The sequence below is a fragment of the Gnatocerus cornutus genome, chromosome 9 (assembly GCF_029298725.1).
Source record: "Gnatocerus cornutus isolate USDA-ARS CGAHR chromosome 9, icGnaCorn1.1, whole genome shotgun sequence".
Taxonomy (NCBI): Eukaryota; Metazoa; Arthropoda; class Insecta; order Coleoptera; family Tenebrionidae; genus Gnatocerus; species Gnatocerus cornutus.
The window spans coordinates 3587169-3609793 of NC_142241.1; the positions used below are offsets into that span (position 1 = coordinate 3587169).

A 22625-nucleotide genomic window follows, 5' to 3' on the forward strand; every position below is an offset into this window, starting at 1 on the left:
AAATAATAGCTCTTTCTTAGAAATAACGATAGGAAAACAATAAAACTGTATTTTCATCTTTGATATGATTGCACTGCATTATTGGACTAAGCCATGGACTACAGGAAAAATGTTTAAAAAAAACCTCCTATATTAATAAAGATTTCTGTACTAGGAGCAGTTACCTTTTTCACGTTCCTATGCATTTGTTATACAGAATCGGAAGCAAAAGTTTTTTTTTATCACCAATAATTTTGTCGTTGCGTCGCTTGAAAATTGTAATCTGTAAATTTTAGCCATTTTTAAGGCATAGTAAAACCTAAATGATTTTTTTTAATACATATAAATGTGTTAAACATATCTCCTCAGTTGTCATTTTAGATTTGATTCAAATTGTTTTTAAGATTTAAAGAAAAATCCGTTTTTATCAAATTTGTCAAAACTGGAAACTACGCATACACCAAACGATCCTTTAGCACACTTTAGATTGTAACAAAAGCCCTACGATCTCAAATGCCTTCAGACAAATAAATGAAGTGATTTGTGAAATTTGGAATAAATGTAATTTGCAAGTGTTTCGTCATGATGTTGAAACTAGCGTTTTTTCTCAAATTTAAACCACAATTTGCATAAAATTTAAAATAAAAACAAAAACTTTTTTATCACAGTTATGTTAAAAAAAAGAGTTAGCGAGTGTTTCCACTAAAACTCTAAATTTCAGTTCTTGGGCGTCGCGACGCCAAGCTGACAGTAATAAAGAAAGCGTTATTTTCTAGAACTTAATCAACTATAAGCCGTAAGCATTTGACCAAAAATATATATAAATATATATAAATTAGACAATTTTGTGCTCTCATGTTACTTCAATCAGTTAGTCACGATTTTGATCATTTTTTCCATTATTAAATATACAGGGTCCGGCAACACTTGCGTCCACCACCAAAATCGTCTTTAATTTTAAAGTTACAATTTTGAAAATTTGCATACGCTTATAGTTGACAAAGCTCTAGAAGCTGACGCAAAAATTTGTTTTTTATCACCGTTTGGTTAGCGTCACGACGTCTAAGAAATATAATTTTTAGCGATTTTCGAGTTTTTGCGGAAATATTCGCGAATTTAATTTTTTTCCAACATAATTGCGATACAAATATCTGAGTTTTTATTTTAAATCTAATGCAAATTGTGTTTAATATTTGCGAAAAAACGCTGTTTTATCAAGTTGGTTTTTAAAATTCTGACAGCGCAGCGGCAAACTACGTTTACACCAAAATTTCACAAGTCACTTCATTCCGTCTTATAAAGATTAATTTTGATTAACACAGGCATGTTGCACTTTATGGACACCAGAAATCGTTAATTAACATCGACAAAGCGACAATTTCACCAATTAAGACTTTTGTTACAATCTAAAGCGAACCAAAGGATAGATGTCATTTGTGACACAAGATGTTGACAGATGGGTGTAAACGTAGTTACCAATTTTGACGTAATGAAATTGGAAACTAACTTGATAAAACAGCTTTTTTTTCTCAAATTTTGAAGACCATTTGCATTGAATCTAAAATAACAGCTGACATATTTTTAACACATTTATATTGAAAAAAAATTAAATTAAATTTGGGGTTGATATCACAAACTCTCACAATTAACTAAAAATTACATTTTTAAGGCGTCGCGACACCAAAACTATCAGTGATACAAAACAAATTTTTGCGTCAGCTTCTAGAGCTTTGCCAACTGTGAGCGTATGCAAATTTTCAAAATTTTATCTTTAAAATTAAAGACGATTTTGGGGGTGGACACAAGTGTTGCCGAACCCTGTATAATGTAACGCGATGTAAAAACGAGAAAAAAATGCATCTTACTTTATAAAAAATTCCAGTATTTTTAAATGCTAAAGAAACAAATAAGAAAGTGCAACTCTAGGTTCTACAAATTGTTATGAAAAATTTAGTAGCGACCGCTCTTAAATTATCATATTGCTCGTAAAATGAATCACAAAAAAAATTAATCGAAAAATCAATAATAAATTTGTTGCATATTATTACTACTTAGACTGCAACAGAATTGAACAGAATTTGTTGATGCAATATTTTTATGCAATTTATGAGAGGTGTTGTGTGGGTTATTAGCGTTTCTAAGGGTGGTACTGCCATAAAAATGTTAGAACAATTTGAATAGATATCCAGTTTTCAAATTAAAGAGCGTCTTTCATTATCCCGTGCACCGATCTTTTCCCCCTTTGAATTTTTAATCTAAAGAGATCAATTCGAGAATCGAATCCGGATGAATAAACATAAATTTAGCATTGACACAATCATTTCAAGAGCGCCAGTTCCACCTCCACATCCATGGGGGGCGGTGGATGCGAACGCGCCGTAAAAAACGTCAGAATCCTCCCTTAATTAATCGCAGGTTTAATTAATTTTGTGACACACGCTAACATGTCGTCGGACGTTGTTTAAAACTTTGGATTCTGCATCTCACTCAATCCGAAGACCAAGACAACAAATGTTTAATTAATTTCTCGTTCTTTTAGGCGAATCCGCCGATCATCCTGGCCTCTCCAGTGTGAATTGCTAGGTAATTCCCGTTGACTTATTATCCTGGTCGGCTCCTGGCACCAAGCAGCACTCGTGTCTTCAGTCAAGCTTGCATTTTATACCGCCCTCCAGCGATGCTAACTAACCCTTACTTTACTTCCCTGCTGCTGCTACGGCTCCTCCACGCCACGGTGGCCACTCTAATGAACAAGCCACCGGAAACACTATGAGGTAGCCGTGACGGGAATTAAATTATTAAATATTTACCCCGTTAAAAACTACTTAATTAACGGGCTTTTGTTCCGGGAAAATTGCCTTTTAATATTCATTTTATTATAGAATAGACGCGGAGAGCATTTTCAAAATAAGAGCGGAAAGAGGTGGCTGGTGGAAGGGTTTCTCCTTGTGTAGTTTCAAGGGCTCTCGGGGGTGCTGATGACTTCTCAGCGGATTGCAGAGAATTATATGCGAACTTCTGGCTGTGTTTTAGATGTGTTGATGACTACAATCTTATTATTCAAGAATCTTAAGGAATTGACGAATTTAGCTTTGTTTCTTCTGGTCTACAATCATTTAATTTAGCATCGCGAGAAAATTGCAAATTTTTAGTCGTCTCCAGAATTATAAATGCTAAAAATTGTCTCTTTTGCTTTTCAATTTTATTATTTCAAAGCAGACCTAAATTTTATTGTCATAGCGGTAAAATTACCAAAAATATAAATTTTTATTCATGATAATAAAAAATGCAAAATAATTTTTTTTTAAATACTGTGGCTTACACACTATAATTTTCTAATTTGGTGAATTTGATAAACATTATCAGACTAGTAAAATTCCCAAATTTTATTACCATAGCGTTAAAATAACAAGAAATATAAATTTTTATTTTAAAAAGTACAAATTTTTTGTTTGGACTTTAAAATAAAAATTTCTGAAAACTATCCATTACACACTACAATTTTCTAATTTGGTAGATTTAACAAACGTGTTCAGACTAGTAAATTCTCCAAATATTTTGTTTCCATAGCGTTACAATTACCAGAAATATAACTTTTTATTTATGAAAATTAAAAATTTTCAGTTCATCTTCAAAATAAAATTTTTAAAAACTGTTTCTTTTGCTCTAGAACATTCTAATTTAGTGGAGGTATGTAACATATTAAAGACAATAAACTCTCCAAATTGTATTGCCGTAGCATTAAAATTACTTTAATTACAAATTTTTATTTTAAAAAGTGGAAATTTTTGGTTCGCCATTGAAATACAAATTACTAAAAACTATCCCTTACACACTACAGTTTTCTAATTTAATGGATTTGAAAAATGTGTTGATGCTAGCTAAACCCCCAAATGTTATTGCCATAGTGGTTGAATTACCAAAAATATAAATTTTTATTTATAAAAATTTAAAAATTTCAATTCGTTTGCATAATAAAATTTCTAAAAACTGTTTCTTTTACTTTGGAACACTCTAATTTAGTGGAGTTAATAAACATGTTAAAGACAATAAACTCCAGAAACTTTATTGCCATAGAGTCAAAATTGCTGGAATTACAAATTTTTATTTTAAAAATTTTTGGATCTTCAAAATAAAAATTTGTTAAGTCAGTCTCCTAGACTCTATTTTATTCAAATTGGTAGAACTGTTAAACCTGTCCAAAACAGTAAAATCACTAAATTTTATTGTCATGGCGTTAAAATTACCAGACATAAATTTTTATTTATCAAAATTGGAAATTTGTAATTTGTCTGCTAAATCAAATTTTCTGAAAACTGTTTCTTTTACTCTAGAATATTCTAATTTAGTAAAGTTAATAAACACGTTAAAAATTATAAACTTCACAAATTTTATTTCCATAGCGTTAAAATTACCAAAAATATAAATTTCCAATTTTTAAACCTTTTCCAAAATAAAAATTTCTAAAAGCAATTCCTTTTGTTCTAGAACATTCTAATTCTATAGAGATTATAACCATGTTAAAGATAATAAACACCCCAAGTTTTATTGGCATAGCGTTAAAATTACCAAAAATAATAAAAACATTTATTTGAAAAATGGAAATTTTTTGTTCGTCTTCAAAATAAAACTTTCTGAGATCAGTCTTTTATGCTATTTTATTAAAATTTGTAAGAGTTTTTAAACTTATTTAAACTAGTAAACTCCAGAAATCATAGCATAAAAATTACAAGAATTACAAATGTTGATTTAAAAAAAATTTTTAGTTCGTTTGCAAAATATTTCTATAAACTGTTTTCCTCCGTTCTACAATCTTCTAATCTGGTAGAGTTTATAAAGACGGTCAAACTAATGAACTCCCGTAATTATATTGCCATAGCGCACTAATTACCGAAATTACAATTTTTTATTTAAAGTGCAATTTTTTGTTCGTCTTTAAATAGTATATTTTATATAACAAATTGCTAAAATAGTGCTTTTTTCACGCGAGGGCCATTTATATGCACGAGCCAAAGGTGGGACAATAATTTGAAGAATTCGCTGGATTGCTTTATTATTTGTACATATTGAAGCTGTAATTATATTTTGTTTAAAGAGAACAAAGGCGGTTATAATACTTTTCCTGTGGGCGGCGAAAAATTCAATTATACCATTCATATTTAATCGAGTTTGACCGCAACAAAATAAAAACAATCACAAAGTACAAATATTATAAATAAATAACGTCCGAAATCCCAATGTGTAAAAGAGTGGCTCATGCATAAAAGATGGTATTTTATGTGTAGATCGTATTTTTCTCTTGGGCGGAATAAAGTAATGACGAAGAGAGTATATAATTTAGTTATTTGGTGTCCGGAACACTGTAATATTGACGAAGTGGCAGAATTTTTATCGTCGATGACACTATAATCAGGGTCCCGGAAACATCCGATTTTTCCATCAGCAGTGTCACGCGATTAGAGCGTGAGAATGTTAGCATCCCTTGCGAGGGTTGTTTGCTTTTCTTGGGCCACACATCGCATAAGCCTTTCCGGGTAAAATATGCAGCGCTTCAGATGGAATGTTGTCTGAAAGAGCAGAAGTCCGAGGTATGTGCGTCCATGTCAAACGGATCGTTTCGCAATCATTCTTCGGTGTAATTGAATTGATTGCTTAGACAAACGCTCTCAAAGGCAGAAAGCAGCGGCCACTGGGCACAAAGCATTCCTCCTCAAAACGTCATTAATTAAATTCAGGGATTTGTTTTTGCCTCTGAGAGAGATTTGATTCCCTTTTTGTTCTTCAGATGTGTGCACAGTTAATAAGGTTAAAACGTGTGAGGCGAGAGCTCGACTTTATGTTTTTCTCTGGTTTCGCCTTTAAGCCTTCACAGGGGATCAAGTTGATATTAAACCAGGACGAGCTCTTTTACTTAATACGTGTACTCGCCGCCGAGGTTTGGATTTTTCTTTGATCTACGGCGACATTTTCGCGGAATCGCTAACGTTATTTTAATTAAATTTACTCGCAACTACCGGCTGATGCGAATTTCGGAGCCTGCAGATTAGCGAAAGCCACCGCAAACATACATATTATGTTCAACAAACAACTCTTTCTGCCACCAAAAAGTTTGATACGAATTATCATTAACAACTCAAGTTTTAACAAAATATAAAAAATAATTTCATAAACTTTATTTATTCATTAACAGTGAATGTGTACAAATAAGCGACCGCAACCGCATTTCTTTGAGGGGCAATAGCAGCTAATCCCTTGCCACATTCGACGCCCCTGGGAGAACGACAACGTGAGCGCTGAACAAAACGACAAAAACCTTATCGTTCTCTACCGCCAGAAAGGCCGAACTTATTGCTCGCCACTGTAACTGTACCAATGGGACATTACATTAAAAAAAAATCTAAAAAAAAAAGTGGTAAAACGGTTAATTTATTTCTGAACGAGCGAGATTTTCTCAAAATTTTCTGTTCCATTCAATGGGTGTTAGAATTTTCTGAAATCAGATCGAAAATATTTTCAGGAATCGATGCAACGAGAGCCACCTATCGTTCGATAGCGTAACCGCGCCTCCTAGAGTATCACATTCTGCTTGCGCCACCGCGAAACAAATCATCCCCGTCCAAAAGTGTCTAAACAAAGAAAAATTCCACGTACCTTTTTCGGGGGTCCTATTAGCGTCCTCCTGGAAGTCGTTTTCGACGTGGACGGAATCTCCAGAAGGTTTTCGATCGAGTGACTCTGTCTTTTCTGTCTGCCGGCCATATTTTCACTGCAAGAAACAAGTAAAGTGTCTACAAGTCTGCGTCAAGATAGAACTTTGTACAGTGTGTTGGACAAAATCGATATCTTATTACGAAACTTTGAGAGTAGTTGGGAAACTTTTATAAACAATGGGAGTTTGATATCACAGTAAACAACTGAATACTGATCAGAGGAAACGTGCTTGCGGCCAAAACAAGCAGCCGCAGATTGGGTTTAACTTGAGGGTTTTTTACTTGAGGCAAATATAATTTAGTTTTGTTTTAATTGCTTTCATTAAGTTTGAGTCGCATTTTTGAAAAAAAAACTAAAATAAACCCGTTTAAGCTAGATGGCGGCACCACCGAGGCGAGGCGAGGCAAACTAAAGAATTGATTTTTAATTATACTTTCAAAATTAGGACAGACAGGTCGAGGTGACATAAGAAATAGAAATATGGGTCTAAATAATTCGCGTATTGATCGAATTAAAATCCGCCTTTTAGTATCTCTGAGTATTTTCTCGTAAAGTTTGAAAGTTTCCCGTCAGTGCGGCTCCGTCGAACTTTTTGCAGTCGTGTTTACCTTCGAACGAGGTAAATCGCCCTCATTGTACAATCTCCCCATTAATAATTTTTTTGGCGACTTAATTAAAGCCCCCGGAAAAACTTGTCAAAGTTTTCCCATCGTAAAAGTCGCACAATAAAACGAAAAGCGTCGCTCTCTGTCCCGTCCGCTTTAACAGGTGTCTGGAGCGAGACGGACGAAGAGTTTCGGCTTTTATTGCTGTGGAACACTTGTTTCGATCCGGACGCAGCAGTCGTAAAAAGATCAGTTTTGATCGGAGCCCGGAGTTTCCGTCCGGTGAATTATGCAAAAAGAAAGAGAGAGGCGTCGCGACGCTCTCTACGTCGGTGCACATAACCTAACCTAACTTGTAAACAACAAACACACGCATGCAATTCGGAAGTTTAAAAGTCGGACTGACCTGGAGTTTCGGGCTTGCGACGCTTGGAAAAAGCTCCGGGGATCGCGTGGGGGCGACTCCGGCTCGGAATCCGGACTTTTCATAAGTTGCTAAAGTTCTTGGGGGTAGTTAAAGCGTGTAAAAAACTTTTAGTCCCGGACTCTTACGGGCATGATCCAATATGGTAGTACCAACTTATAAAACTGCCAGTGCGCAGCGCGCAGGGAAATCAATAATCCACCACTTGCTTATAATATTCTTCATACTTACGTTGCACTGTTTATTTCTTGCATCCCGCGGTTCTCTCTTTCGACGTGTTCATCCCCTAAACTCTGCATTTGCACTGGTAATTGAAAAACGGACGACTTTTGCGATTTGCACGTCGCGCGCCAACAAACTTTCAAACTCGCTCGCCGCTTCGGGGAGGATTTAGGGGTGGAATAGCCGCAATCATGCAACTTTTTTCATGTTGAGTGGCACATTATAAGGGAAAATCGGCCGAGAAATGCCAGGAAGTAAAACTTTTCACGCGTGCGCATCGCCGGCCGGACAAAATAGATTTCACTTATTTATATCTTCTTATTCGGTTCACTAATTTAAGAATCTGATTATCTCGACGCTTCGGTTGATGAATCAATTCAACGTTTGACGCTTGTTTAACACGTGAGATTCGAAGACTACTCAGCGAGCAACTGTTTTGTTTACCGCCGTGATCGCAAGAAACTCTTGGCAAAGTTTGCGGTATTTTTCTGCGGAAAATATGAACCAAAATAAACGATTTTTGTATGTTTGCTGAATGAACAACTCCTGCAATTGTCGTCCCGATCCGCGTCAGCGAAATAAGTAATTACGCGCCCATTGAGCCGAAATTTTCCAGAGGCTCTAAAATAAATGGTACTGTGAGGCGGAAGTGATGGGGGGGTCGCAGCAGAATTCCTTCAAGGATATGCTGATGCGGAATTCAAGGCAATTATCCCTTTCGGCGGACGGGCTGTATTAGCATTAAGGAATGCAATTACCAAGTGTCTATTCTACTTAACCCTTCACCCTTAACGGGAATGTGTTTCAAGTCGCTTTTCAATATCGCCCGGAAAAATCGCAAGACGCGGAACACGTATTATCAGCGACTCAAAAGGGAAACGGCGCTTTCAAATCATGTGGCGGATGAATTATTGATGATTGCTTTAATCTGGCGTTTAACGAGCGACGGAGTCACAAAGCGAAGACTCAAAATTATCAAATTCAAAAAAGAATTATTATTTTAATTTTCTTCTCAGATTTTCTAGTTTTTTTAATTGTCTAGATTTCTTTTCATTTAGTTTGTTTGAAAAGACATTTTAAATTTGAAAACACTCTTTAGCTCTCATAAATTCACGAGATTTTTCAGGAAAAAAAAAATAAAACTAAAAAACAAGAAAAGGGGAATTAAAGAGACAATTAACAATATGAAGATAAATCGGTGCCGATTATTTGTAATTAAAACTCTATTTTTACTTCAAACGCCTTTATTTTCCATTTATTATTTAACATCTTAACACATTGCACACCGCTAAAGTAAAAACAATAAACAATCTCAAATACAGGATCCAAATTCAAAAGAGCCTCCAATTTGAGCAAACGTTAAAAGACAAAGGCACAGGATAGTCTCTCATTGTAACAAAAATAAATTAATTAACAGTCTCACATTGCAATAAACGAGTTTAATTGCTTAATTCTATGTCATTTGACGGGAAGATGCCGATTAGAGCAGTTTCTGAGGTAGTCGCTGACGGTGCTGTGTTTATGTCTCTGAGCGACCTCTGCAGGTGTGAAACCTTCCTGGTTCTTCAGATTGGCGTCCGCACCGGCAGCTACGAGTTGCTTACAGACCGGAAGACAGCCGGATAACGACGCGGCGTGGAGGGCACTTTCACCGTTCTGGAAATGAAGAAGTGGGTTAATTAGATGGCGAAGATTTACAAATTTGCATTTGTTCCAAAAGTTACCGATAAAAGTCCCAACGAAGGTCTGTATTTTATCAGTTCCCCTACAACGGCGGAGTGCCCTTTGTGCGACGCTTTGAAAATTGCGGTGGCGCCGTCCTGCAAAATTCCGCAATTACAAAAATCGTCAATTGCATAATAAAAAATTTACATATCGAGCTGCGTCCACTCGGGCTCCTGCTTTCAGTAATTGTGCTACTATGTGATCGTGGCCCATTTGAGCGGAAATCCATAAAGGAGTGGCTCCATCCGTTCTACTGGCATCCACAATCGCCCCCTGGGCCAATAAAAAAACCAGCACTTTGTAATGACCATTTTGGGCGGCGATGAACAGCGGAGTCGCTTTATCCTGAAAAAGGAAGGTGAAATGTGAAATAGAATTTAAGAAAAAGTGATTTTCGCTGACCTTCATGTGCGTGTTGACTTTGGCTCCCCTGTTGACCAGCTCCTTGACCACATCCATGTGTCCGCATTGGCAGGCCACAAATAACGGGCTTCCTCCATCCTGTACAAGCACACATCTCTTAATTGCATGCATTTATCTGTCGATTTAGGTTAATTTCATCTCTGCAACAACTGTCTTTTTGGTACAGTTATAGCGGTACACTTACGACACTCGCAGAATCCAATGGCGCCCCTTTGTCTAAGAGGATGTTGACGATGTCCAGGTGACCTCCTTGAGCGGCGAAGAAGAGAGGCGTCGTTCCTGTCTGGAAATATTCACATCAAAGATTGTTTCTAATGACAGAGAGTGAACTCACTATTCTTTTGGCCTTTGGATCGGCACCTTGCTCAAGCAGCTCTTGAACGCAGTCGAAATGTCCATTGGCGGCTGCTAAGATGAGAGGAGTCGTGCCTTCCTAAAATTATCGAAAAGTTGTTATTACGTTTTATTACTACTAAATAAACAGGTTTGGACATTCCAAACATTACAACTAATAACTCGTAACCCAAAGGTAATAAAATGCGTAAGAAATTTGTTATTATGTACTCACTTACGCAACTGAATTTATTAGCACGTTCTCACCTCGTTATTCTGAAAGAACTTTTGCTAATCTAACAGTCTAACATAAGTAGCTTAGCATTTTTCATGCTAGTCACATATTTCACTGCTATAAATAGAAAAAATAATTGTTTCATAATTAATACTTCATTAAATCTGTTTTGTATTACTTTTGCTCTTTTATTATTTAAAGGAATTCTATATTATTAGAAATGACAGCTACAACTACAAAAGAAACAACAATGAGCTACTTAAACTCATAAATGCTATTTATATTCTACTTGTGTTATTATTAACTCTTCCTTTGTTTTATTGCATTATTATTTTAATACAAATAAATGTAAACGAAACTCCAAAAAAAGTAGATTTGAATTACACGATGAATCAAATGTTGATCAAATTCGTAATCTCTGAGTTTTTAAACTAAAAGCTATTGAATTCGAGTCGTAAGATTTGGAAAGAGCTTGCAAATATTACGCAAGTCAGTATCTTATCTATTAAAAGTGATAATTAAAATAAACAAGTTTTAGAAACGAAGGACATGCGAAAAATGCAAGCAGCTTATGTACCGGGTGTTCGCGGATTCGGGGGTCAACAGATGGCGCAACTAAACTAGAAAATGGCGACTAAAAATGTCTAACAAGCAACAAAAATTTGCGTTTCTGTTTATTTGAAATATGACGCAGATAACTGTTTTAAAGAAACAAGCATTCTTTAGACTTTTACTTGCAAACTTATTGACGTTTCAAACAAATATTTTTTGCGATTTTAAACCGTTAATTTCCAAATTTCAACAACGAAAGCGGTGCAAAATGGTTATTTGTTTCACTGGGCTGTGTTGAAATTTGAGCCCGGAAGGTGACGATTTTAGTCTCTGAGCATTTTCAAAGCATTTTTCAGACGTGTTAAACACAAAATTTTGTTCGCCAAGATTACACTATAATTAATAGTTATCTATTTTGTTTTTTGATATAAATTTAAAACGTCATTCGCTAATTTAGGGAAATTTTATTAGTAGGGAAATCGAAAAATTGAAGATTAATTAAAATTCAAATGTGTTTCAGCAAATTTTTGTGATAACTTTACTTAATTAGTTCACTTTTATTATTTTCGAAGGTCATTGGCTTTAAAAACGGCACCCACATTGACTCAATTGACATTTATGCAGTGATGCCTACTAGCAAAATATAACCAACTAGGTATTCTAAATGTCACGTTCGACTGACTAGACATTCAAAAGGTGATTTTCTTGTCGCAATTGAGTATAGCAAATGCTATAAAAAATGAAAATTTCTATTACGCGTCTTTTTTACTTTATAAGTTTATACAGGAGTTTTTGAAATGCATGTAGAAAACAAAAGGAGTATGAAGTAAATCTGGGACTTTTACATCGATTTTTTATTAATATCGATTTTGCCAAAAAAACATCGATTTTTAATACAAATATTTTTACTTTCGATGTATCATTAAAAATCGATAATTGCGGTTTCAATGTATGTATTTTATTTTACACTCTTGATTTTGGTGATATTTATAAAGAAGACTGGAATTTAATTTAAGGGAGTAATATTTTTGTTTTTTTATATTTTGTTTATTCTTATTAATCTCGAATTTGTTATTTTTTTATAATTTATTTACTTATTATTTTGTTTATTACTTAAAGTTTTCATTTATTTTTGTTTTACTCGTATTTGCTTATTATTTTGTTGCTTTATTAAGAATTTTATTAATTTCTGTTTTTCTCAACAAACTATGCTATTTTTTATTACTATTTTTCAAAATCGATGTTTTCTCCGATGTATTGGAGATCGATGTTATTGTGTTCTTGTTGAAATTGAGTTCAACATCGATTTTTTTTACTCGATGTTCCCAGATTTAGTGTGAAGTATGAAAAACGTATTTTTAAATCAAAAACTGACAAGATAAAATTAACCCCAATCCACATACTTTCTACACCACTGGCAAAAAACGCACCTGGAATAACTTGTTACCTAAGCAACCAGCAACTCGATTTTTTGTTCATTTTTAAATCAGTGGCGCCCAAACAAAGACGTTTACTAAAACTTTTTACTCTTAATAGGCTGAACTTGTGATAAAGAATTTTCACTCTCTTTATGTACATGTATTTCAAAAACACCCTGTATGTAGTTTCGTAGAGTTGACAAAAAAAAACAAAAGTGACAACTTGCCCAAATTTCTGTGCAAAATTATTGGAACTACCAAAATTACCAGCTTTTCATAACATGAGAATTAGAATTTAATTTTTTTCCTACTCTGCCGTACCTTCGAATAAAATTTTGTTAATGACGGATTGTGCTGTAGATAATTTTTATTCTAAGAATTGTTTTTAAAATTGTATGTTATTACGGCATTAATAATAAAATTGGATTAAAAAATGTAAAATTTCCCGCTCAAAATTTCGAAGGTTTGTGAGACTACAAAATAAAGCTGTGTCGCTTTATGCCTAAACGAACCTTTTTACTGCAAATTTTCATTTCCTTGGTTGGTGTATACCTTTGGTACTATCCAGTACAAGTAAATTTAAAAAGAAACTTTAGGCTTAGTGGGAAATTTGAAATTTTACGTTTTTGATTCTTTTTTTTTAATAATGCTGCAATAACATTGAATCTTAAAAATTTCTATCAATTAAGAACCTCTTATTAAAGCACGATCCACCATTAACCGAATTTAATTCGTAGGTTCGAACGAGCAAAAAAAATAAATAAAATCCTATGTTTTTTCCCTATGTTCAGTAATTCGCGGAACACCCGGTATATTCCAATGATTCTTTCCAAAAAGGTCAATTCAGCTGAATAGATGAAGCAAAGATAAATGTCCAAGGTCGAACCATGACCGAATTATTATACTACCTCGTTATTGAAAAATTACGAAAAAAAATTCTAGAAATGCATTAAAAACGTTTGGAAAAATAAGCTGCAATTCAAAATACGTCAAAAACAATTAAAATTCTTACACTGGCTTTTATTAAACGTTTTTCAAATTAGAGATTAAATGTATCACACTTTTATCGCTAAGGAACATCATTAGTTGTAGCCACTTTTTATTTGAGTGAAGAAAAAAAAGTACGATTTATTCAAATTTTATAAAAAGTGGTTTCAATGTGATCATTACTTTTTATGAATAATAATAATTCTCCATAATTTTGGTATTATTATATGTGGTATTATTTTTTCGAGTACAAAACGAATAAATTTGTAGAATTTACGTTTATTGCCACTTTATGACAATAATTTGTCCTTTCCTGTCTGTTTAAATTATACAGAAACTGCACTAGCTCTATAATAATATTTTATCTTATCACTGAGATCAACTTCGGCCTTCAAGAAAATAAAAACTGATCCAGTTCTCTATTAACTAATTTTTTTCGTTCTGAAACATTAAACAATCTAGCACAATGACCAGACAAAACCACACAATTTGTATTTGCATATGATCGATGCCCGCTATAAAATTTACGACTTGTAAATATTAATTTAACTGCACAGTGCTTCGAAACTTTTTAATTTAACTTTATAGCTCCATCCTGTACAATTGTTACTACTTCTCTATTGAGAAATAAACAATAAATAATTCAGATCTCACAACTTTCTTCGACGATTTTATGCAGACTGACCCGGTTATGTGCTCCACTTGACTTCTATTTTTACTAGTCGAAACGAAAAAGTGACACCTTTCGCAGTTTTTATCTTTAATTTACCTTATCTCTGGAATCCACATGCACTTTTCCGCTATCGAGAATCCTCTTAAGAAGCGGCAAGTCTCCGTTCAATGCAGCCAAGTGTAATTGAACATCCGACAGAGATTCTTTCTGAAAACGAGAAAAAAAACGTGGGAATGAACAGTACAGTGGAGCGGCGAGAAAAACTGTTTATTATTTGAGCTAAAGTTCAAGTTTTTAGAAAAGTTCTTACCTTCAGCGACATCCTAACAACGCCGAAATCGTGACCGAAATCCCACCGCACCAGGTGAAGCAAGAGAGCGTCAGGCCGCTCCAACTTTCGAATGCTGACTGTCTCGGAATGCTTCCAACTGTGGTTTCCTCGTGTTACGGTTACATAACCATTCAGGTGAGAATGAGCGGTGTTTTCAACTGTACGCGATGTGTTTGGTGCACTTGGAGGTTTGCTCGAGACCACGGTCGCGAATATTGAGCCCCGTGGAAATCAATCGGCGCACGCGCCATTTTTCAGTGGCTCGGGCTTCAGGGGCGCAGCAGGAAAGCCAGGCAGAATTTGGATAAAATCTGCAGGCGGAAATGCATTAAAATTTCACAATTGTAGAGCGATATATACAAATTTTAGAAATTTTTATTTTTAGAGCGAAGCAAAAATTTTTGGCTTGTTCCTCCAAACCTCATAATTTGGGTAATTTTAGAGCTACCACTATAAAATTTGGGAAAGTTATTATTTTTTAGTGATGTGATAACGCTACTAAACTGCAAAATTGTAGATCAAGAAACAAATTTTAGAATTTTTTTTTTAACACAAAGCAAAAATTTTCTATTCTTTAACAAAATTAGTAATTTTATTTAGTAATTTTAGTTTTAGAGCTTTGAACTTTGGGGAAGCTACACTATTTTTGAGTCGGGTACTAACTCTGTCAAAATGCAAAATTTTACCTAAAGTAAAAAACAAAAATTTCATTTTTTTTTTAAGGCAAAGCATAAATTTCTGATAAAATGCGTAATTTTGGTAATTTTAGTACTAGAGCTATAAAATTGGGGAAAGTTACTAATTTTTAATCGTGTATTAACTCTACCAAATTACAGAATTGTAGAATTGTAGAGAACAAGACACACATTTTAAAGGCTTTTAGTTTTAAGGAGAAGCAAATTTTTTTGACATTTTCCTCCAAAACTCTAATTTTGGGAATTCAAGTGCTAGAGCTATGAAATTTGAGGAAAGCACTATTTTTTAATCGTGCATTAACTCTACTAAATTACAAAATTGTAGAGCAAAAGAAACACAATTTAGAAATTTTTATTTTTAAGACGAAGCAAAAATTTCCGTCATCCTCCTCCAAAACTCGTAATTTTAGGAATTTAAGTGTTAGTGCTATGAAATGTAGGGAAAGTACTGTTTTTGAGTCGTGTATTAATTCTACCAAATTGCAATATTTTAGAGCAAAAGACACATTTTATAAATTAGTATTTTAAAAGCGAAACAAAAATTTCCAGGGTCCTTCACTAAAACTTGTAATTTTAGTACTACTAGAATGCTTTAGTACTACTAGAATTTCTATGCTAGTGCTATGAAATTTAGGAAAGTTGCTATTGATGAGTTGTCTATTAGCTTTGCCAAATTGCTAAAATGTAGAGCAAAAAACAAAAATTTTAAAAATTTGTATTTTTTTTAAATTTTCGGCGTTCTTCTATAAAACTCGTCATTTTAGTAAATATAGTGCTAGAGCTATAAAATTTGGAGAAATTACTATTTTTGAGTCGTGTATTAACTATGTCAAATTACAGAATTGTAGAGTAAAAGACACACATTTTAAAAAAATATATTTTTAAGGAGACACCACAATTTTTGGCATTCTCTTCCAAAACTCGTAGTTTTGGTAATTTTAGTGCTAGAGCAATAAAATTTGGAAAAAGTACTATTTCTTAGTCGTGTATTAACTCTAACATATTGCAAAAATGTAGAGCAAAAAACGCAAATTTTACAAATTTTTATTTGTACTTAAAACGAAGCAAAAATTTCCGACATTCTTCAACAAAATTCGTAATTTTAAATTTGATAACGTTACTCTTCTTGAGTCGTGTGTATTAACTCTGCTAAATTGCAATAATTTAGAGCAAACGGCAGATATTTTAGAAATTTTTGTTTTTAAGACGAATTTCCGATTCTTCAACAAAATTCATAATTTCATTAAGTAATTTTAGGGCTAAAGCTATAACATTTAGGGAACCTAGTATTTTTGAGTCACTGCCGAATTGAAAAATTGTAGAGCAAAAGAAAAACCACATTTTATAAATTTTTATTTTTAAGCCAAAACAAAAATTTCCAGCATCATTCTCCAATAAAACCCTTAATATTGGTATTCTTAGTGCTAGAGCTATAAAATTTCATAAAGTGGCAATTTTTGAGTCGTGTATTAACTCTACTAAATTGCAAAATTGAGGAACAAAAGACATAAATTTTAGAAACTTTTATTTTTAGGACGAGCAAAAATTTCCGGTATATTTCAACAAAATTCGTAATTTTGATAATTTCATAGCTAAAGCTATGAGATTTAGGGAAATTACTATTTTTAGGTCGTGTATTAACATTATCAAATTACAAATATGTAGAGCGAAAGACACATTTTAGAAATTTTTAGCTTTAAGAAGCCTAAAATTTGCGATATCCACATAAAGCAATGAGAGCTGTCGAAAGAACAAATTGTCAAACAGATATCATCTATATAATTCCACAATAAATCACAAAGAATTCTAAAATGAAATAAAATTAAATTATTAAAAATTATTAATATTAAATTCCTACAGAATTCCACAAAAAATTTAAATAAAAACTTTGACGCATTTATCGGATTGTATTTATAAATTATTACTGATTGTTACTGATCTGATGACCTTTTATGACCGCAGACAAATAGTTTTCCCCAAAATTCTTTCAAATTTTCAAACCTCCCGCCACAATCAAACGTCAACCGTCATCAACGCCCTCACCGACAGTTCCTCCAACTACCTTTCTGTTTTAGCTGCTTTTCTCATCAGCGACATTTTGTTCGTTTTCCGCTTTTCTAGTGATCTTCCCCACTAATTCACCTTTTTTGTAGACCCTAAGCAATGGAAAACGACGCAGGAGAATTCGTTGACTTGTACTGCCCCAGAAAATGGTAAGTTTGCTTCCACCACGTGTCCATTGTTTTGAGGTTAGCTTTGTTGCAGTTCTGCCAGTAACAGAATCATCCATGCTAAAGATCACGCTTCCATTCAGTTGAGCATAGCCGAGGTTGACCCTCAAACTGGAAGAATGACCGACACCTCCAAGAGTTACGCTCTGTGTGGGGCCATCAGGAGGATGGGAGAGTCTGATGATTGCATAGTTCGTTTGACAAAGAAGGATGGAATTATTGCCAAGTAGGTTTTGGGGATCACTGAGAAATTTCAATGTAGTTGGAATCCCTGATACGTCAAGTTTAACTTAGTCTTTTTTAATCAAAGACGCTTTAGAATTGCAAAGGTCACTGGATGTTTTTTATTTGATCGCTCGGTATTTAAATTTAACTTTTTGAAGTGGTGCAATTCTTTGACCACTTATTTTTAAATCGAGCTGTGTAAAATAGGCGTAATGATATTTATTGTAGGCTTGATTGAGCTTCTATGATACCACAATCAAGCTGGCGATGAGCTTAACAATGGTATTAGTAAAACATAAGAAAAAATGACGTTAATGCATGCTTATTACAATTGTAGACTACTTATTTAGTATTTTGCTTATTTTCTTTTACTTTTGAATGCATTGTAGGCACAGCTTACCCCTTGTAGGTTAATAATTATTAAGTGCCTATTGTAATCAATAATAATTATTGGTAGTTATGATAACGTCCTATTAGTAGTTCAAAAGTTTAATTTTTGGCCGTGATTACAATGTCGTTGAAGAGCTGTACGACTTTATTTTGGCCGTCACTGTATAATTAGGAAAGATGAGTTTGACCAATAAAAAGGGTGGAAATTGAATTTGAAATAGGTACTAAATTCCAGAGCCCTTTATACAGGGATGGCCAAAATAAAGTAATACAGCTTTCAAACGACATTCAAATCCTGGTCAAAAATTAAACTGTTGAACTACTAAAAATACGTTATCGTAACTACCTGAATAATTATTAACCTAAAGTCCGTTTTTTATGAAAAAAACCACCAACACCGCACTCTCCTAGCACTTTACAACCGGCAACATCGTCGATGGTGACTTTTTGGTGATAAAATCAAATAGGTTAGCTGCCTAATTGACAATTCGATTACACAAAACGGCCTTTCAGGCTGTGCCGAGTCTTTTCACTATTAAATCCTTTGATTTGCAATCCAACAGGCTGTAAAAGAAACGTTTTTAACGGAAACACTGCTTAATTTTCAGAAATGTCAAAAATTTGACAACTATTTTCTCACCAAAAATGGCACTAGGCAACGTTGCCGGTTGTAATACAGGGGAAGATTGCGGTGTTGTTTATACATGTTTCTAGCATCAAGGGGGGCTTTGGAATTCTTGTCATGCGCTATTTTGCCGCTTTGTTTTCATAGTGAATATAACTATCTTGAGAATTGTTTATAATGTAACTTACATTCATGACGTTTCAGTTACAGTTTTGTGTCCAAGTTTTTATTTTTTAGGTTTTAAACCACAACTATAGTTGAAATTTTATAACTTTGGTTTAACCCCGCCCACATGAACAAATGACGATTTGAATTTGTCGAATCAAGAAATGGCTAGCCTCCTTTACTCAACATAACCAAAATTTGAGGGCTCAAGTGTCACACATGTTAAGAAGATTTGCCGTTTTGCGAAAATTCAATTAATCGTGAAACTTTCGTCGATTTTGATGGTTTTTCTTCTTCTAATGTGTGGACATTTCTACCCCGACTTTTAGCAAATATCGACGAACTATTAAAATTTTGCAGAGTGAATCAGACTTCCAGCTAAAATTCAATTGGCCCGAAAGGTAGGCGGAGTTAAACCAAAGTTACAAAATTCTGACTATAGAACAGTTTATTTCTCAAAATTTACTTTGCTCTGTGTTTGAGGTTAACTGCAAATGTCAGTTGAAAAATCGAGACCCGCATTTGTAATGAGCGGCAAATTTTTTTGACATTTCATAGCCACCCTTGATGCTAGAAACATTTATAAACACCTTGTACAATGCAGAGGTGTTTTGAAGATTGCAAATATATGTGAAAGTAAAAGAAAATAAGCAATCCACTGTATAAGTCGTCATTTTTTTTGTTAAGCCTACAAAAATAACGTCTACTTTGAAAGCCAGTTTTACACACTTCAATTTTTGAAAAAATGTGATTGATGACTTGTACCACTTTATTTTGGCCCTCACTGTATATGGTGTACGTAAAAAAAATGTAACGGCCCATTTTCTTTGCCTGTTACTGTATAAAATGTGTGCTAACAATTTTGTTTGTTACAGAAACTTCTAATGGACTTATTCAGACATGCCCACATTCACCAATCTTGTAAACCTGTTTGAATAAATCTTTATTTATAAAACGCATTTTTCCTATTCCCACGATTGAATATGTCCGTGCCAAATAATCTATAATTACGCCTGCACGCACAAAGTTATTCGAGTGGTACCTCTGTAAACCTGTTGGTCCAGTTTTTGTTGGTGCTGGTGAGCCGACAAGTGCTGCACCCTACCAGTCCCAAACAAACCCATTGCAACATGGGGCAAATAGTACCCAAATAAGGAAGTTTTGAATAAGATGGCTGAAAGTGGTTGCGGTGTTATGTCAAACAGTGTAAATACGCAAAACCAACACAGTGCAGTGCAAAGAAACGGACAAACTGAAGAAAGCGATAAGACTGACCAAGGTAGGCAAACATAACCTCAAAAGCGCACCAAACAGATGCTCACTTTTGGGGGCTGTCTCGGCGCGCGGGACTGGAAATGCGCATTTTTGAAGCCAACCACGTGGTTAGACGTGTCGTTTCGCCAGGTTTTCTATCATTTCCGTCGTTTATTGTTGTGACAGTTGTGAAAGTTGGGTTAGGTGTGAGTCATTGGGGCCCTTTGTGACGACAACGTTGGACGTTTCGTCTTGTTTACAGTCATAACAGTTGATATTCCAGTGAAGCGGACCGCAACCTGTTGCTCTCCCCCGAATACGCAGGTCATGGTCCTCATGCTTTTACAGGAATCTACCTACAGGGAAACTCCACAGAGTGTCCGCAATGTTCTCCAAGCCCTCAAATCAACGTATCCGACCCCCTGCAAAAACGACATCATCGCGAGCCTTCTCTACGTGCTCATGTTGGAGACGGGATTCGTCCCGAAGGACTGCACCGACCTAGTGGAGGACTCCGACTTCAACCATCGCCGACTCCTCCGCCTCTCATCGTCGCTCCCGGAAGCCTGGAAAACCCCCACGTGCTACCACATGGACTTCTTCTTAAAATCAGCCCCTGAAACGGGATGTACCATCACTGGCGTCTCCACCGCCGACGACCTCCTGGTAAACTGCCGGGTTGGAAACTCCGCCTACAGTCTCCTGGTGGATCCCCTGATGTACTTCACCCGCGCTGACGTTACTTGGGACAGGTTGAATTTCCAAAACCTGGACCGTTTGGGGATCAACTTCAAAAACTCGATCGCTTTTCCCGCGAAGGTTACCATCGTGAATTTGAACGGCGGGATCTGCGGGTGTCTCCAGCACTTGCCTTATGAACTAATCGTGAAAATTATGAGCTACTTGACCCCTGAGACTGCGCTAAATTTGGCGCGGACTTGTCGCGACATGTGTGAAGCTGCCCTAGACGCCTCTTTATGGATCAAACTATTAAGCTCAGATTTCCGGAAGAGAAACATGGTGAAGACCTACGCACAATTGAAATCTTTATACGAGATTAAATACGCCACGGAGCTCCAGAAGATGTTGGATCGTTGAATTTGAGTGTTTTGATTAGTCTAGACTTGTACTGTTATCGAAACCAGTTTCTGGTAAAAGAGAAACTGACGGTGGTAAATTATGGGAAAGTCATTAAGTTACAATCGTTAGGTATATTGTAGTTACATTAGGAGCGAGGAATGTCAATTCCGATATTTCGGACATTTGTGAAAGCTTGACGGTGTTGAAATGTATCAGTGATAAGATCTAAATGCACCAGTTTAAAAATATGAGCGTTTCAATGGTTTTTGATCTATATAATCAATAAAAAATGTACAGCTATTAATTCTAGTTATTTTCAGAGTTACATACTTAATTTTCTGCTCTGCAGAACCTTCGAATTAAGTTTGGATAATGGGTAATTCTTGTTATTACGTCTTTAGTAAAAAAATGAAATTACAAAATGTAAAATTTCGAATTTCCCGCTCGAAATTTCGAAGGTTATGCGACTACGAAATGAAGATCGTCACTGGAGTGCGGGCACTACCGCCTGTAAAGTATGCAACCTTGCACTGTGGAGGATCAACAAACCGTGTCGGTCCATTTAAATACTATTAAAAGCGTTGTTTAGATGCAGTATTTAATTATTTTTTGTATTATAGTTGGGTTGCAACTTCTTAAAATGTATTGCCTTAATGATAATTTTGGTCAGTGAATGGTAAATGTTTAATTTCAGCCAGAATACAAGCTGCTATCTCTATTAATTTTTGGCATATTAAGTTGAATTTTGATAAATTCGTAAAGTTCTTTTTTAGGGATATTTATGCAACTTTGCAAAATCCATGGCGATACAAAATACAGCAGATATGGTAAATTCAATCTATTAGGATTTTTTAAATAATGCTATTTTCTTGTAATTTACTTCGCGTTAGGAATATTTCTAAAAGTTAGGTATTTTAAGAGAAGTTGCTTAGAATCGAATTTTAAATTCATTTATACCAAATGAGGAGTTTTTAAACAAAAAATTTATAATGTTTATTTTATCACATACAGTTTTAAACAATAATACATTGTAAAATAAGAATTGGCAAACCAAAATGAGCCATGAATTTTTTAGTACATATGAACAATGTTGTCCATTCTCTCTTACACAATTTTGAACCACTTTCAACTTTTTAATTTTGAGTTCCCATTAAGTATAATTTTATGCGAACTCAAAAATAAACAAAATCATTTATGTGAATAAACAAAATATTAATATTTCATTATCAATAATTAACGATTAAATTTAAAGATTTTAATATTTAAAAGAAATTGAAATAAGAATTTTAAGTTGAAATTAAGTAAGGAATGACTTGTGAGCAACTTTTCTTAAAAATCGAAG

The 22625-nt window shown here is 34.5% G+C and overlaps 5 protein-coding genes across 19 annotated transcripts in view; 3 read left to right on the plus strand and 2 right to left on the minus strand.

Moving 5' to 3' along the window:
* LOC148167833 (uncharacterized) overlaps positions 1-8368 on the minus strand; it is a 291253-nt gene extending 282885 nt beyond the window's left edge. For 8 of the 9 annotated variants that reach the window (XM_088046391.1, XM_088046390.1, XM_088046389.1 and 5 more), the window contains exons 1-3: positions 7951-8368; positions 7702-7883; positions 6631-6745 (exon numbers count right to left, since the gene is read on the minus strand). In XM_088046391.1, the coding sequence (XP_087902517.1) occupies positions 6631-6745; positions 7702-7784 (198 nt within the window). In that variant the 5' untranslated portion in view covers positions 7785-7883; positions 7951-8368. The remainder of the gene's footprint in view (positions 1-6630; positions 6746-7701; positions 7884-7950) is intronic. The other variant, XM_088046387.1, reaches the window with a different exon arrangement.
* Positions 8369-9178: 810 nt separating this feature from the next.
* On the minus strand, positions 9179-14845 carry LOC148167837 (uncharacterized). The gene is made up of 8 exons (XM_088045267.1): positions 14598-14845; positions 14384-14494; positions 10424-10522; positions 10274-10372; positions 10069-10167; positions 9814-10011; positions 9666-9761; positions 9179-9597 (listed from the first exon to the last, which is right to left on the minus strand). Exons 1-8 carry the CDS (start codon positions 14607-14609, stop codon positions 9400-9402), a joined length of 912 nt encoding a protein of 303 aa, XP_087901393.1. The 5' UTR covers positions 14610-14845; the 3' UTR covers positions 9179-9399.
* A 2477-nt stretch (positions 14846-17322) lies between these two features.
* On the plus strand, positions 17323-19904 carry RpS21 (ribosomal protein S21). Of its 2 annotated transcripts, XM_088044853.1 has the most exons (4): positions 17323-17413; positions 17467-17526; positions 17579-17770; positions 19825-19904. In XM_088044853.1, the coding sequence occupies exons 2-4, from the start codon at positions 17477-17479 to the stop codon at positions 19832-19834; spliced, it is 252 nt and encodes an 83-aa protein (XP_087900979.1). In that variant the 5' UTR covers positions 17323-17413; positions 17467-17476; the 3' UTR covers positions 19835-19904. The 2 variants fall into 2 exon arrangements, with proteins under 2 accessions (XP_087900979.1, XP_087900980.1); XM_088044854.1 differs by lacking the exon at positions 19825-19904 and having other exon boundaries at positions 17579-17774.
* A 101-nt stretch (positions 19905-20005) lies between these two features.
* LOC148167839 (phosphatase and actin regulator 2) overlaps positions 20006-22625 on the plus strand; it is an 83042-nt gene continuing 80422 nt past the window's right edge. For 2 of the 6 annotated variants that reach the window (XM_088044843.1, XM_088044848.1), the window contains exon 1: positions 20006-20228. In XM_088044843.1, coding sequence (XP_087900969.1) covers positions 20120-20228 — 109 coding nt within the window. In that variant the 5' untranslated portion in view covers positions 20006-20119. The remainder of the gene's footprint in view (positions 20229-22625) is intronic. The other 4 variants (XM_088044846.1, XM_088044847.1, XM_088044844.1 and 1 more) reach the window with 3 other exon arrangements.
* On the plus strand, positions 20238-21587 carry LOC148167840 (F-box only protein 7-like). The gene has a single exon (XM_088044852.1). It carries the CDS (start codon positions 20531-20533, stop codon positions 21299-21301), a length of 771 nt encoding a protein of 256 aa, XP_087900978.1. The 5' UTR covers positions 20238-20530; the 3' UTR covers positions 21302-21587.